Source organism: Aotus nancymaae, unplaced genomic scaffold (genome assembly GCF_030222135.1).
Source record: "Aotus nancymaae isolate 86718 unplaced genomic scaffold, 86718_ANA_hifiasm-v0.15.2.pri h1tg000025l, whole genome shotgun sequence".
NCBI lineage: Eukaryota > Metazoa > Chordata > Mammalia > Primates > Aotidae > Aotus > Aotus nancymaae.
The window spans coordinates 27,429,996-27,442,852 of NW_026988438.1; the positions used below are offsets into that span (position 1 = coordinate 27,429,996).

Sequence of the window (12,857 nt, forward strand, 5' to 3'; positions counted from 1 at the left end):
TAGAAAAATATATATATATGAGTAAAATAACTATACCTATATATTACACATCTATATAATGCCTTTAGAACTCTTTCCAGGGGCCTGCTAGAGTAATTTCATATTGAAAACAAGGACCCCAAAGCAGTAGCAATGGCTGGTAGCCAGAACTTCCTTGATCCCTTCCTGTTATGTCTGGCTACGTACCGTGCTTCATCTGCAGTCATGTTTTACACTGCCCACGTCATGTAACTTTAATGCAGAAATAATGGAGACTAACCCTTATGGGACAACATAAAACCTCGTTTGCCTCTCTTTTTCCACATATAAAAGCAGAACAACTTATCTGCAATACAGCCCCAACAGATCAAGACAATAAAATGGATCAGTCTTTGAAATATGAAGCCTTGTGTGTAAGTAAGATCTAAGTGGCAACATGTAATTTTCTTGCCTACTAGGTGCCGCTGAATAGTTCAACTCCACTCCCTAAAGCTTAATTATAATTTAAAAATATATCAAAGAGATTATTAAAACCAGCTTTCACTTTTGATTGAAACACTACAATTTCTATAAATTGTGAGTTTTTTCCTCATAGTTTGGGCTCAACTTACAGTAAGAAGGAATAAATACCTTTCAACAATAATCTTAACTGATTTTTTTAAAACTTAAAACTAATCATTCAAATAATAATATGATATTTTACAAAATTCAGTCTAAAATCTTAACAATTACATGAAATCTAGCTAATTAAAATATAAATACTCATTATTAAGATCAGGTTATTTTTAATGACCCAAATTCTAATTTTACAAGTATACTACGTGTTGTTAAGCTAAACGTTTACTTCTATTAAAACACTTCTCATATAAATATATATTCACTTTCCAGATATCAAGATGACATGTGCTATGCAACTCAGGTTGTTGGTATCATCCAAACTGCATGAGTAAATATTGCCACTACCTTTAAATAATTTCATTATATTTAATTATTACTAATTGATACTGCTATCTAAAATGTATCTTAAAATAACTAGTAAAGATAAACTACCACAGTAAGTCTATATCTAAGAGGAAAAATAATCAGAGATACTTGTAGTGCCTGCTATGTACTCTGTTAGCATGCAATTCAAAGATGAGTGCTTGATCCCTGCCCTCAAAAAGCTCAACACCTATGTGGAGAACCTCAGATACAAACTTAATTAAGCTCATATTATGATCAGAATTATAGCAGAATGAAGCGAAAGATTTGGGGGAAACAAAGTGAGTAACAACACTGACCCAAGCAAGTTAGAGGAGGTTAGACCTTTGATAACATTCCTGTAAGCAAGACAAGGAATAGGCCCACAGATCAAATACATACACTGTTCTTATCAGAGAGAGGTGAAGCTCTTGGACCATGTAGAAAAACACAATTTAGAATTCAGTAACAAACACCCTTTTTTAAAACTCTTTAAGTAAAATAACAAAGCATGCAGCTAAATAACCAATGACTTGCAGAAATAAGTGGTCAATAACACCTTTAATATTTTTCAAAAAAGCCATTCTATTCTTACCCCTAATTTCATTCATTCTCATGACTCAAACAACCAATAAAGACAGCTTTTTGTGGAAATATCTACTATGCTTTTCATAGCAGAATCAAGGCACTGTATCATCCTAAAGAAGTTTCTCTAGAACAGCCCATAAGAAGAGTTCATTCATGGTACCAATTCAATTCATCAACCAAATTTCAGTTCTGAAATTCATTTTTTTCTAAATTATCTTTATACTTACCATCAGGATTTCGATCTATCCATTACAGGTAATGCAAAAATGGATAGGAGAAAAAGAATGCAACAAATTATCTGTGGTAAAGTTACAACACAAATTTGATACATATCTGCTTACAAATTAAAATTTCAAGATTCTCACAGATGACTTAAGTAACTCTCCAAACACAAGTAAAGTCAATTCACAATTGAAGAGTATAACATAAATAAATAAAATCCAACAATATACTTGTTTATATTTCCATTCTCAGAAGTCTATGAGAATGTGTTATTCTGGTGTAAATGTGGAAAAAAAAAATAATGATCTAGCCAAACAGCAAAAAAGACTCAATATGTAAATGATATTCAGAGTATTAAACGAAAAAGACTGAGTAAAAGGGAAAATATATAATATTAATATTTCGTTACTTTTAAATTTTATTTGATTTTAACTTTCCCCTTTAAAGTCAATCCAGTTCCTCTTTTTATAATAAATGTTGAAAAATACTGTTAATAATGTCTGTTTTTTTGTTTTGTTTTGTTTTGCTTCTCTTGGCATTTTGCAGACTTTCTCAATGTTAATTTCTAATTCGCTTTCAACCAATACCAATGATTTATAATCTTTTAAATCTGTCTTTTAAATTACAGAAAAGCATAATAGCCAAAAATGGATGAAAAAATGCAGAGTAAGATTTAAAAAATCTGTTCTTCAGTATTTTAACCCATAAGATGCCAAAGAGTTTTATTTAGTCACTAAAACAGTGTCTAAAACTCCGAATACTGCCTTAATGTTGGAGTAATCTATAATATTCTTTTCTACTAATTCATACTGATAGAGGCAGGAGGCAGACAAATGCCTAGGCAAATAGGGAAAGTCCCCGGTGAAAGCTCACCTTCAGGCTTACAACAGCTTGAAGGCTGAAAGACCAGACTGCTGATCCTGGATGAAACCCACGACCCAGAAGGAAAACTTCTGCCCCTGTGTGCCCGACCTTTCCCAATTGATTCTTTCCAAATAATGTCTTAGCCAATCGAATGTCGCCTTTTCCTATACTACCTATGGCTTGCCTGGGCATGCCAGCAAGCGCACTGGGGGAATGGGGTGAAGCCACTAGGAATTTGCCCCTTATGCAGGGGAGGAGCCTGGCCTCATCAGCTTATGTGTGGGAGCCCTGGTATTCAATTTGTGAGGTGGAAACCTGCCTGCTGGACCCCTCTCTTTGCTGAGAGCTTTCCTATCACTTAAAAATTCCACCTTCCTCACTCTTCACCGTGTCTGCATACCTAATTCTTTCTGGTTGTGAAGTAAGAACCTGGATTTAGCTGAATTAAGGAGCAAAACTCTGCATCAATACTAGCCTTTAGTTCAAATAAATGAAGTCTGACTAGATAACATTCTTCTATTAGGAATAAAAATGTATCCAATTTTTATCTGAAAAGAGAGAACCAAACATTACATATGGAAATCAGCTAAATAGACTTATCATAAACTACTCATAAAACATAAAAATAATGAGAACATATAATTTTACTTAATAGTAGAAAATAACGTGTTCTCATTTAATTATATTTCACAGTATGTTTTCTTATCTTAAATGTGTAAGCATTTAACTCATAACTCCAACAATTTAAAGGAATGATTAGGCCTGTATGTTTACCTGTTGGTTTGGAATAAGAAACAACAGCATTTCCTTCCAATTCAGATGGTGTATAACTTCTTTTCAGATAAACAGAGAAGCTTACTGTTCTAGTCAAATCTGGTGCTATAAGCAATGAAAAAATAATATACATTACATAATTTGGGGCAATTGTTATTAACAATAGTTAAAATTTAGTAAGTACTCACCACATGCCAGGTACATGTAAAAAAGCATTTTACATGAAGTAACTCCTTAAATCTTCACAACAAACCTGTGAGGTTGTTACTATTATTGTTACTCATTTTTTTATACATGAGAAAATTGGAATACAGAGAGATTAAGAAGCTTGCCTAAGACCGTGCGCAGTGGCTCACACCTGTAATCCCAACACTTTGGGAGGCCTAGGCAGACAGATCATGTGAGGCCAGAAGTTTCAAGACCAGCCTAGCCAAAACGATGAAACCCCATGTCTACTAAAAATACAAAAAATTAGCTGGGCATGGTGACGCCTGGAAGGTGGAGTTTGCAGTGAGCCAATATTGCTCCACTGCACTCCAGTCCAGGCAACAGAGCAAGACTCTGTGTCCAAAAAGAAAAAAAAGAAGAATCTTGCCTAAGGTAGCACAGCTACTAGGAACTGACCCCAGAACGAAGTACAAAGAATCTGGCATTATACACCACTGCTGCTCTTTACTTAGATGAACAGACAGCATGAACAGAGAAAATGGTACACAAAAGGTCAAGAGAATTTGGGAGGAAAATAGCAATTTATTATGAGTAGAACATAATAGACTGAAGGAGAAAATGGATGAGGGGGATTGAATAGGGATATAACAGCTACTGAGCAGACTGTGCATGCTCATCTATGTTAACATATTTGGCCCCCAACCTGTATTAGAGAGCCATAAGTGATTTTTAACTGGAAAAAATAAATTATTCAGAATGTATTTTAGAAAGACAAATTGGAATTATACAAAATCAGAAATGTAAGCAAAAGTTCAATGGCTGGGTATCACCTATGTGGTTACTTCACTCAGTCATTTATTCATTCATTCTACAAAGATTTATTGAATTCCCACTAATGGGAGGCACTCAGCTATGGGTTGGTTACATGGAGGCAAAACAAGAAAGGTATGTTCTTAACTTCATGAATAACAGATAGAAGCCTTAGCAGAAAAGCTATAGTAAACAGAAAAAAAAAACTTGAAAGGTAATTCAAAGATCATGTTAACAGGACTAATGACAATTTGGGAGTGAGAGATTCTATACAAAGAAATCTTACTAAGAGTTGCCATTAATGACATGTCTACTATTTTAAGCATTATTATGAATATTTTATAGATTTACTTTTTAATTAAATCCTCAAAGCAACCTTGTAAGACAAATATCATTATTGCCTTTTTGCAGATTAAAATAACTGAGGCTCCAAATGATTACTAAAGTAGTTTTTAACCAAGGTTACACATCAAGTGAGTATCAGAGCTAGGATTCAAACTCAGGCCAAACTCCAAATCCCAGATTTGTTCTTCAAACATTACTGATTCAGTAAATAGATCACTAGAGAAACGCCAATGAAGAAAGCCTTCTAAATTTTAGTATTTAGAAACAGGCCAGACCCAGTGGCTCAAGCCTGTAATCTGCTCTTTGGGAGGCCAAGATAGGCAGATTGCTTGAGCCCAGGAGTTCAAGACCAGCATGGATAACACGGTGAAACCCCATCTCTACTAAAAATACAAAATATTAGCCAGATGGCATATGCCTGTAGTCCTAGCTACTCAGGAGGCTGAGGTGGAAGGATCACTTGAGCCCGAGAAGTAGAGGCTACAGTGAGCCATGATCACACCACTGCACTCCAGCCTGGGCCAATGAGAGTGAGACCCTGTCTCAAAAATAAATAAATAAATAACAATTACAGGTCCAACAAGTTCAAAACAGCACTTAGAAATCTGTAATCCTAAAAGATTAATTTGACCCAACAATTATTGACTGAATGTTCATGCTGATGCTAAGAGGGAACATATAAGCAAAACAACACAATCATTGATTTTGGTATGATCCCAGTCTCACCATTCAGACACAAAATAATAGCCATTAAATGAACAAACTAGTATTTTTTTTTAATTCACACCATGGTAGACTTTCAGCCAAAACAAAAAACTTACTCATAAATTCAAAGGTGAACTGATCACAAGTCAATTCTAACGGTGGTTGCACGCAGACTGATAATTTGACTTTTTGCAATACCACTCTATTCTGTAGTGTGACCTAAAGAAACAGAAATTGTTACCAATAGAAAATTACATTTTATTCAAATTGATAGATGAGCATAACTACTTAAAAATACCTAGCAAATAATTAGAAAACATTACCTGAGGAAAAAATGAGTAGTCACAAAACAAACACAATAAGTACTAGATTAAAATATTCCATCAAGTAGAAACTGTGCAAAAAAGCTAAACAGACTTTACTCAAAAGAATAAAAATTGGCAATATGTACATACAAAGATGCTCAATATCCTTAGTTACGAAGGAGATACAAACTAAAAACCACAATGAGATACTACTACGTACCCAATAAAATGGCTATAATCAAAAGTACAGACAATAACATGTGTTAGCAATGATGTGGAGAAACTGGAACCTTCATATATTGCCAGTGGAAATGCAAATTGGTACAGCTACTCTAAGAAAGTCTGGCAGTTTCTTTAAAGGTGAAACATAAATTTACCATATAACTTCACAATTCTATACCAAGAGAAATGAAAAAATATGTCCACCCAAAAACTTATACACAAACGTTCACAGCAACAAAAAGCTAATAGCCAAAAAGCAGAAATAATCCAAATTTCCATCATGATGAATGGATAAACAAAATGTGATATATTCATACAATGAAATAAATGGAATACATTATGAATAATAATAATGATAAAAACCATTAGCAGTTTTCTATACTCATGGAACCACGCTAACAAATTTATGTACATTATTTCATTTATATGCCACAACATGGGTGAACCTTAAAAACATTACGCTAAGTGAAAAAATCTAGTCACAAAGAACCATGTATTGTATGATCCACTTATATGAAATGTATAGAATAGGCGATCTATTGACAAATAAAGTAGATTAGGAGTTGCTTAGGGATGGGGGAATGGGAAGATGAGGAATGACAGCTAATGGGTATGGCATTTCTTTTGGGGGGATAAAATGTTCCGAAATTAAATTGTAGTGATGGTTGCAAACTTCTGTAAATACACTATACTAAAAATCTTTGGATTGTAACTTCAAATAACTGAATAATATAGTATATAAATTATATCTAAATAAAGCTATTTTGAAATGTTCCATCATGGTGACTGGTGTGTCATGAGAAAAAAAATTAAATAAATAAACCATCATTCTATATGGTAACTTTTCTATAGAGCAGTTCAGTCTAGTTACTAGACTTTGTTATATGAGACAGATACATATAATAACTAACATAATTCAAAGGCCATTCATATTGTTAAGAAAAGTAGTTTTAAATTTTCTCTTCAGTAAAAAGCATGTATCACTTTCTCCTTGATTAAAAGTATATAATATTTTTATATATACAAGAATATAAAATTGGCCCTCAAACATTATGTATATATAATTAGATTCAGTAAATATATTAATTTTAAGTGATGTGAGTACTCTGTGCAACTTAAAAATAAGTTAAATGTAAAAATTTTGACTGGCAAAGGAAAATTTTTAAGACAACTATTGACGCAATTAAATAGGATAAATGCAATGAACAATGAATCCTCAATTTTTACTTTGTAAATCCTGGGAATACACAGGGAATCATCATGCCACAAACTAAACTTCCTTGATGATGTCTGGCCATTGTAAACACAATAACTTTTTAGTAAAACCATGATGGTAATTACGTCAAGAAGACACCATGCAAGTGCTACAAACAACTTTCTTTCAACTAGTTAGTCCATTAAACAAACAGGACACAATTTAAGTATGCTACAATAGTAGCATACAATAATATAATGCTAGTCTGTACATATATTTTTAAATAAAATGGATAATATAAACGACAAAAATGATGAGCAGTTTCTATATTCATGGAACAATGCTAACAAATTATTTATGTACATTATTTAATTTACTCTTTATAAAAATGTTTAACAGATACCATCATAAACCATTTTACAAAAGACTGTGGCTCTGAGATGCTAGTAATTTGCCCAAGGCCACTCTAAGTGGAAAAAACACAACTTAACTGCTATCTACCAGAATCCAGAGCCCATGCCTTTAACCAAGTGTAGATAAGACTCAAAATAACTTTGCAAATAAAAAAGTATCACCATTTTACAGTTTACAAAATAGAAGTTCAGAGAAATAAATAACATGTGCAAAGCCATCAACCCAACTAGAGAGTTGAAAATAGTGACAAGGAAAGTCTCATGAGAGCTCAGTTTTAAAAGTAAAAATGAAAATTCCTTTAAGTAGTAATAAGCCATTTTGAAAAAGAGCAGTCTGACTTTTCCTGGCATAATGATGTCTACTTAGACAATAATCACAGAATTTTACATTGCAACAAGAAGGATTTGCATTTGGTTTAGAGGCACAATCATGATAGCTCTCATGCACTTACTTATTGAACCCCAACAATGGGGTAGGCCCTTGCAAAATACAAATCAAGGAGATAGGTAACGAAAATAACAACAGTAACAAAGAATAGTTGTATTTGAGCCAAAAAAGAGTTAAAGACTTGGCTAGATCATAAGCCTCATATTTTAAGAGGAAAATAATTATAGAATATTAAGGAGAAAATATAAAACATTAATACAAGAATTTTCCATGCTATTTTCTACCTCTTACGAAATATAATCCTTAGGAAATATAATACTAAATTTTTATCCTAGATATATAAATATGACTCCAAAGGCCAGGTATGAACAACCACTCTGCCTAGTTGCCTGGAATAGATGGTCAACACATCATGCACACATACTCAAGGTAGCCACATCTTCATTCACTCAGAACGGATGGAAAAATTTTCTCAATTAACAGGATTTATTATGATGGAAACTTGCATGGTTATATATCTTGGCTGCTGTTGTTATAAAAGGCCATAAGGAGAGATTTATAGTAGAAATTTGTATAGAAACTGTCAGACAGGATCAGGAAGTCATTGTGTCTGCTGGGTAGGTCCCGCCAATTTTCTGCAACCCTTGCCTGTTGCATTCTTTCTCGTGCTTTTATAATGGCAATGAGAAAGAGAGTTATGACTTAGGTATTCTCAAATATAGTAACTTCTATGAATGAAGGAGAATTTTCCAGTAGTGTCATGCCATCATTTTAAGGTGGCTACTACACATAAAAGCTTAAGAACTACACAGGAGGGAAAGGTATGTTTACTTATGGTGCTAACTCCTGGTTGGTTGGGAATACAATTAACATGAGCAATGTTATCTAGTTAAGGCACAAGATCTAATTTTGCAATAAACAGTGCACTCCTAAATTATTACATGTATGTGTCTGAATGTTATCAGTAGATAGATATAAAAGAGGTGTCCCTATACAAAAGTACAGATCATTCCTGGAACTCTACAGTTATTTCTTTTTCTTAAGTGTTTGATTTCTTGCCACTAATGCCTTTCCAGATTCAGAAGTATTAATGAGATACAGCCTTTGATTGGATTGGGGGAAAGGAGACTGGGGAAAGACCACCCTTGTTTCCAGTGGCAAGCATTCAAAAAACTTAGCTCAGGAAACTGTTGCAAGATTCAGCTTCCTTCAAGTTCGACCAAAGATCTCCACACTTGGCCACCCGCTGGCTCCAGTGTAAGCGAACACAATTGGTAAAGCTTGGTGCCTTGTCAAGCTCCTCCAAGGACAGCAACCCATAATCTAAGAAAATATAAAGCCTCATCCAAGTTTTGACTAAGTGAATTGCCAAAATCCACAACCTTCTCTTGCTTCCCAGGTTTGGGCAGTGATAAATATTTTCAGCTTAATAATGTGCTGACTGATTACCATATTTTAACCTAAATGCTTTAAGAGGGTTCTACATTTAAGTTCTAGTTCCAACATTCTATAATGACAGGACTAAAATTCTTAACCAAAACCACATCCTTAGTATTCTATTTTTCCAGGACTACCAATTGTCACTGCTCTAACTTTGTGGCATCTTCATTTAATATTTTCTGCTGTAAATACATTCACTTAAAGCTATGGCAGAGAGACGGCTGGGAATTCTTTTCAAACACACACATAATCATAGGTAGAAAAAAGATATTAGCATCCCTGTGCTTCTCCAATAACCATTCACAGTATACTATGTATGATGATGCTACAATCAATTAATTGGTCTATGATGAATGCTGATGACACAATTCCTTTAGCAGATTTAAAATGTTAACTTTATTTCCAAAGAAAAAAGTCTGGATCATGCTACACATTTAAATAATGATAATAGTACTTCATAATAATTGTTTATATTATATACATATTGATATAAATGCAGTTATCAGTTTTATATTTCCAAGTAACAGTAAAGGTTTTCTATTCAGTATTCAAGGTTGGGGAAATACCTACAAATGCCAAGTGTTTATTTTACATTTCTATAAGCTACTTACAAGTTGTCAACAGCAACAGATGTGATAAAATATATAATATTGTTTGTACATTACAGTATAAAATCTGGTACAATACCTTCACTGTGACAGAAGGGACAAGGTCAGTTCCCACCTCAACATCGGTTGCTTGCTGTAAACACAAAATTGAGAAGGCGAGAAAGAATGATTTCAATATTACACAGCAATGAGTGAACACAGTGGGTGCAATGTAGACTTCCCACTACCAAAATAGGGAACTATAAAGGATTTATCACTCTAATGACAGACTAAAAGAAAAAATGTGGCTTTTTTGATGCCTTCATCCAGAAAGTCATAAGCTAACATTAAAAAACTCATCCCCTAAAAAGGAAAGAAAATGTCACATATTTTATCAAACCACTCAATTCCCAAATATGCTTAAATATTTAAAGTATTAATTCTATTATCTTGTTATTTACATTACAGAAGAAGACCTCCCTGTATGTCCCAGAAAATATTATGCAATTCTTTCAGATCCTTGTATTTTCACCTTGCGGAAGGTATGTGTCATTCTGATTAATAACATGTATCTAAGACATGCAACTGATATAAAGATTGAGTGTCCTTACACCTAGAAAACAGAAGTGGGCCAAGTGCAGTGGCTCATGCCTGTAATCCTAGCACTTCAGGAGGGCCAGGCAAGTGGATCACCTGAGGTCAGAAGTTCAAGACCAGCCTGGCCAACATGGTGAAACACTGTTTCTACTAAAAATACAAAGATTAGTTGGGCATGGTGGCGGGCACCTGTAATCCCAGCTACTCAGGAGGCTGAGGCAGGAGAATCACTTGAACCTGGGAGGCAGAGGTTGCAGTGAGCAGAGATCATGTCACTTCACTCCAACCTGGGTGAAAGAGTGAGACTCTGTCTCAGAAAATAAAAAGGAAAAAAGAAAAGAAACGAAACGTGAAAGTATACTTTTTTTTTTAACCAGTGCATATCATAAACTAATTCAATAGGCATTCTTTTAGTGTCAGCTTGCATTACCTGCTCCTACCTCTTAAAGAATCCATAGTATAATGTAATACATAAAACACTTCCCTTATCACTTAGAACTCATTTTTTAGAGTAATACATTGATACAGAAAAATGCTCTGAGATAGAATAAGACTAAGGGGTAACATGTTTTCTAATAATACCCATATGAATTCTCGGGATTAAAACTATGTCTCTATCCAACCAATGAATATGATCCATTGTGCTTTTTTACTTGAAATATTTTTAACTAAGAAAAACTAAGCCACTTCTAAGCAATGGGATCCTATAATATAATGGGCATCAGCAGAATTCAGAGTTGAGAGATTCATATTTTACCTATGGCTCCACAGGAAACAATATTAGAACTATGATCCAGTTTCTCAATCGGGAAGACAGGATAGCAATGCTTATGTCCTCTAAGAAAGACTCCATTATAATATAAATGATATTACTTTTTTGAGATGTATGCTTTCATAATAATGATTCAAAGTAAAATATTAATCCAGGCTTTGTGCTCTAATATTACCTAAAATCCAGGAAATATTTTACAGTTAGCTATCCACAGATCTAGAGGAGAAATCAACATCTCCTGTTTCCTGCTCCTTTCAATCCATGACTAAACACCTAGATACTTCAAGGATAGCAGTCCTTTGGGAACATAAAGCTATAGCAAGAAAGAATTGGCTATAAGAAGATGTCATGGCACCAAAGCCACATAAATTGTAGGGCTAATGTTTTCCAATGAGATGAAAATAATACTCTAAAGAAATCACTTAAGAAGGAAAAAACAGTAACATGGGGAAAATGAAGCTGGAAAGAGACACCTACTTAAGAGAAAACAGCATTCAGGGTTACCAATAGGGAAATATACATTATAACATAGTGCTACTACATAGGGCATTTTCCTACAAAGACTAAAAGTTCCTAAAAAACAGAAAGGAAATTCCTCATTCCAAATAGCCTATGTTGAAGAGAACCTAGAAAAACTTAGTTGCCCAGAGCGGGGAAAGAAAAGTCATTTTCACAGCAAGAAAATATGCGTACATTTGTCAGCTAACTAAGCAGAAATGTTCCACTTAGACTACACACTTAGGTAAAATGAAAAATGGTGTGTGCTGAATAGCCAATGTTTAAAACAGTGCCTCTACTATGTGACTCAGCTGGGTGAATATTTCTTTCATGTATAGTCCTACTTTCCTGTGTACCCAATTTACTATACTACAGCAATGTTAATGTGATTTTTATCACAAATTGGATTGGCTGTTTATACTAAGATTAATCTTTGGACACTCATGATATACATGTTAAGGTATGCTCTGATACCTAAATAATGAAAACACTTCCCAGGCAGAATTTTATGATATAAACTCCAAATATGGTAAAATGAGTGAATTCAACCACTTCCCTAAATTGATCATCTGTTGGTAGAAACACAGATAAACTGCAGTCAGTGAGACATAATCAATCATATCCTAACAAGTACCTATAGAAAACTAAGTCAGGAGATGAAGTAATATAATCAAGAACAGTCCTCCTTTCATCCTTTCTGTTTCTCAGTCGTATTAATTCACTCATTCATAGAGCAAATACATATCGAGCACCCATTATTTGGCAACCACTAAGGATACAGCAGTGAACAAGACAACTCATGGACATAGATGGTTTTAATAATGATAATGATGATGGTGATGGTGATGGTGATGATTATAATACTGAAAGAAGTAAAATGTAATTAGATGAAAATGACAATCATAAAAATTATCATAACAATCAACAAAGTAGATTCTACTATTATTCCCATTTTGCAGATGAAAAAATTGAGACTAAGAAAATTAAGTACCTTGCCTTGTGTCACACAGATAGAAATAAGGGAA

General features: G+C 33.9%; 1 protein-coding gene across 6 annotated transcripts in view; it reads right to left on the bottom strand.

Annotated features, from left to right (window-relative positions):
• Positions 1-12,857, bottom strand: part of BBS9 (Bardet-Biedl syndrome 9) — a 726,661-nt gene that overhangs the window by 491,109 nt on the left and 222,695 nt on the right. For 4 of the 6 annotated variants that reach the window (XR_010344069.1, XM_064380469.1, XM_064380467.1 and 1 more), the window contains exons 12-15: positions 10,066-10,119; positions 5,532-5,634; positions 3,388-3,492; positions 1,755-1,769 (exon numbers count right to left, since the gene is read on the bottom strand). Coding sequence is in view for 5 of the 6 variants with exons in the window: in XM_064380469.1 (XP_064236539.1) it covers positions 1,755-1,769; positions 3,388-3,492; positions 5,532-5,634; positions 10,066-10,119 (277 nt within the window). In the remaining variant the exon portion in view is untranslated. The remainder of the gene's footprint in view (positions 1-1,754; positions 1,770-3,387; positions 3,493-5,531; positions 5,635-10,065; positions 10,120-12,857) is intronic. The other 2 variants (XM_064380468.1, XM_064380470.1) reach the window with 1 other exon arrangement.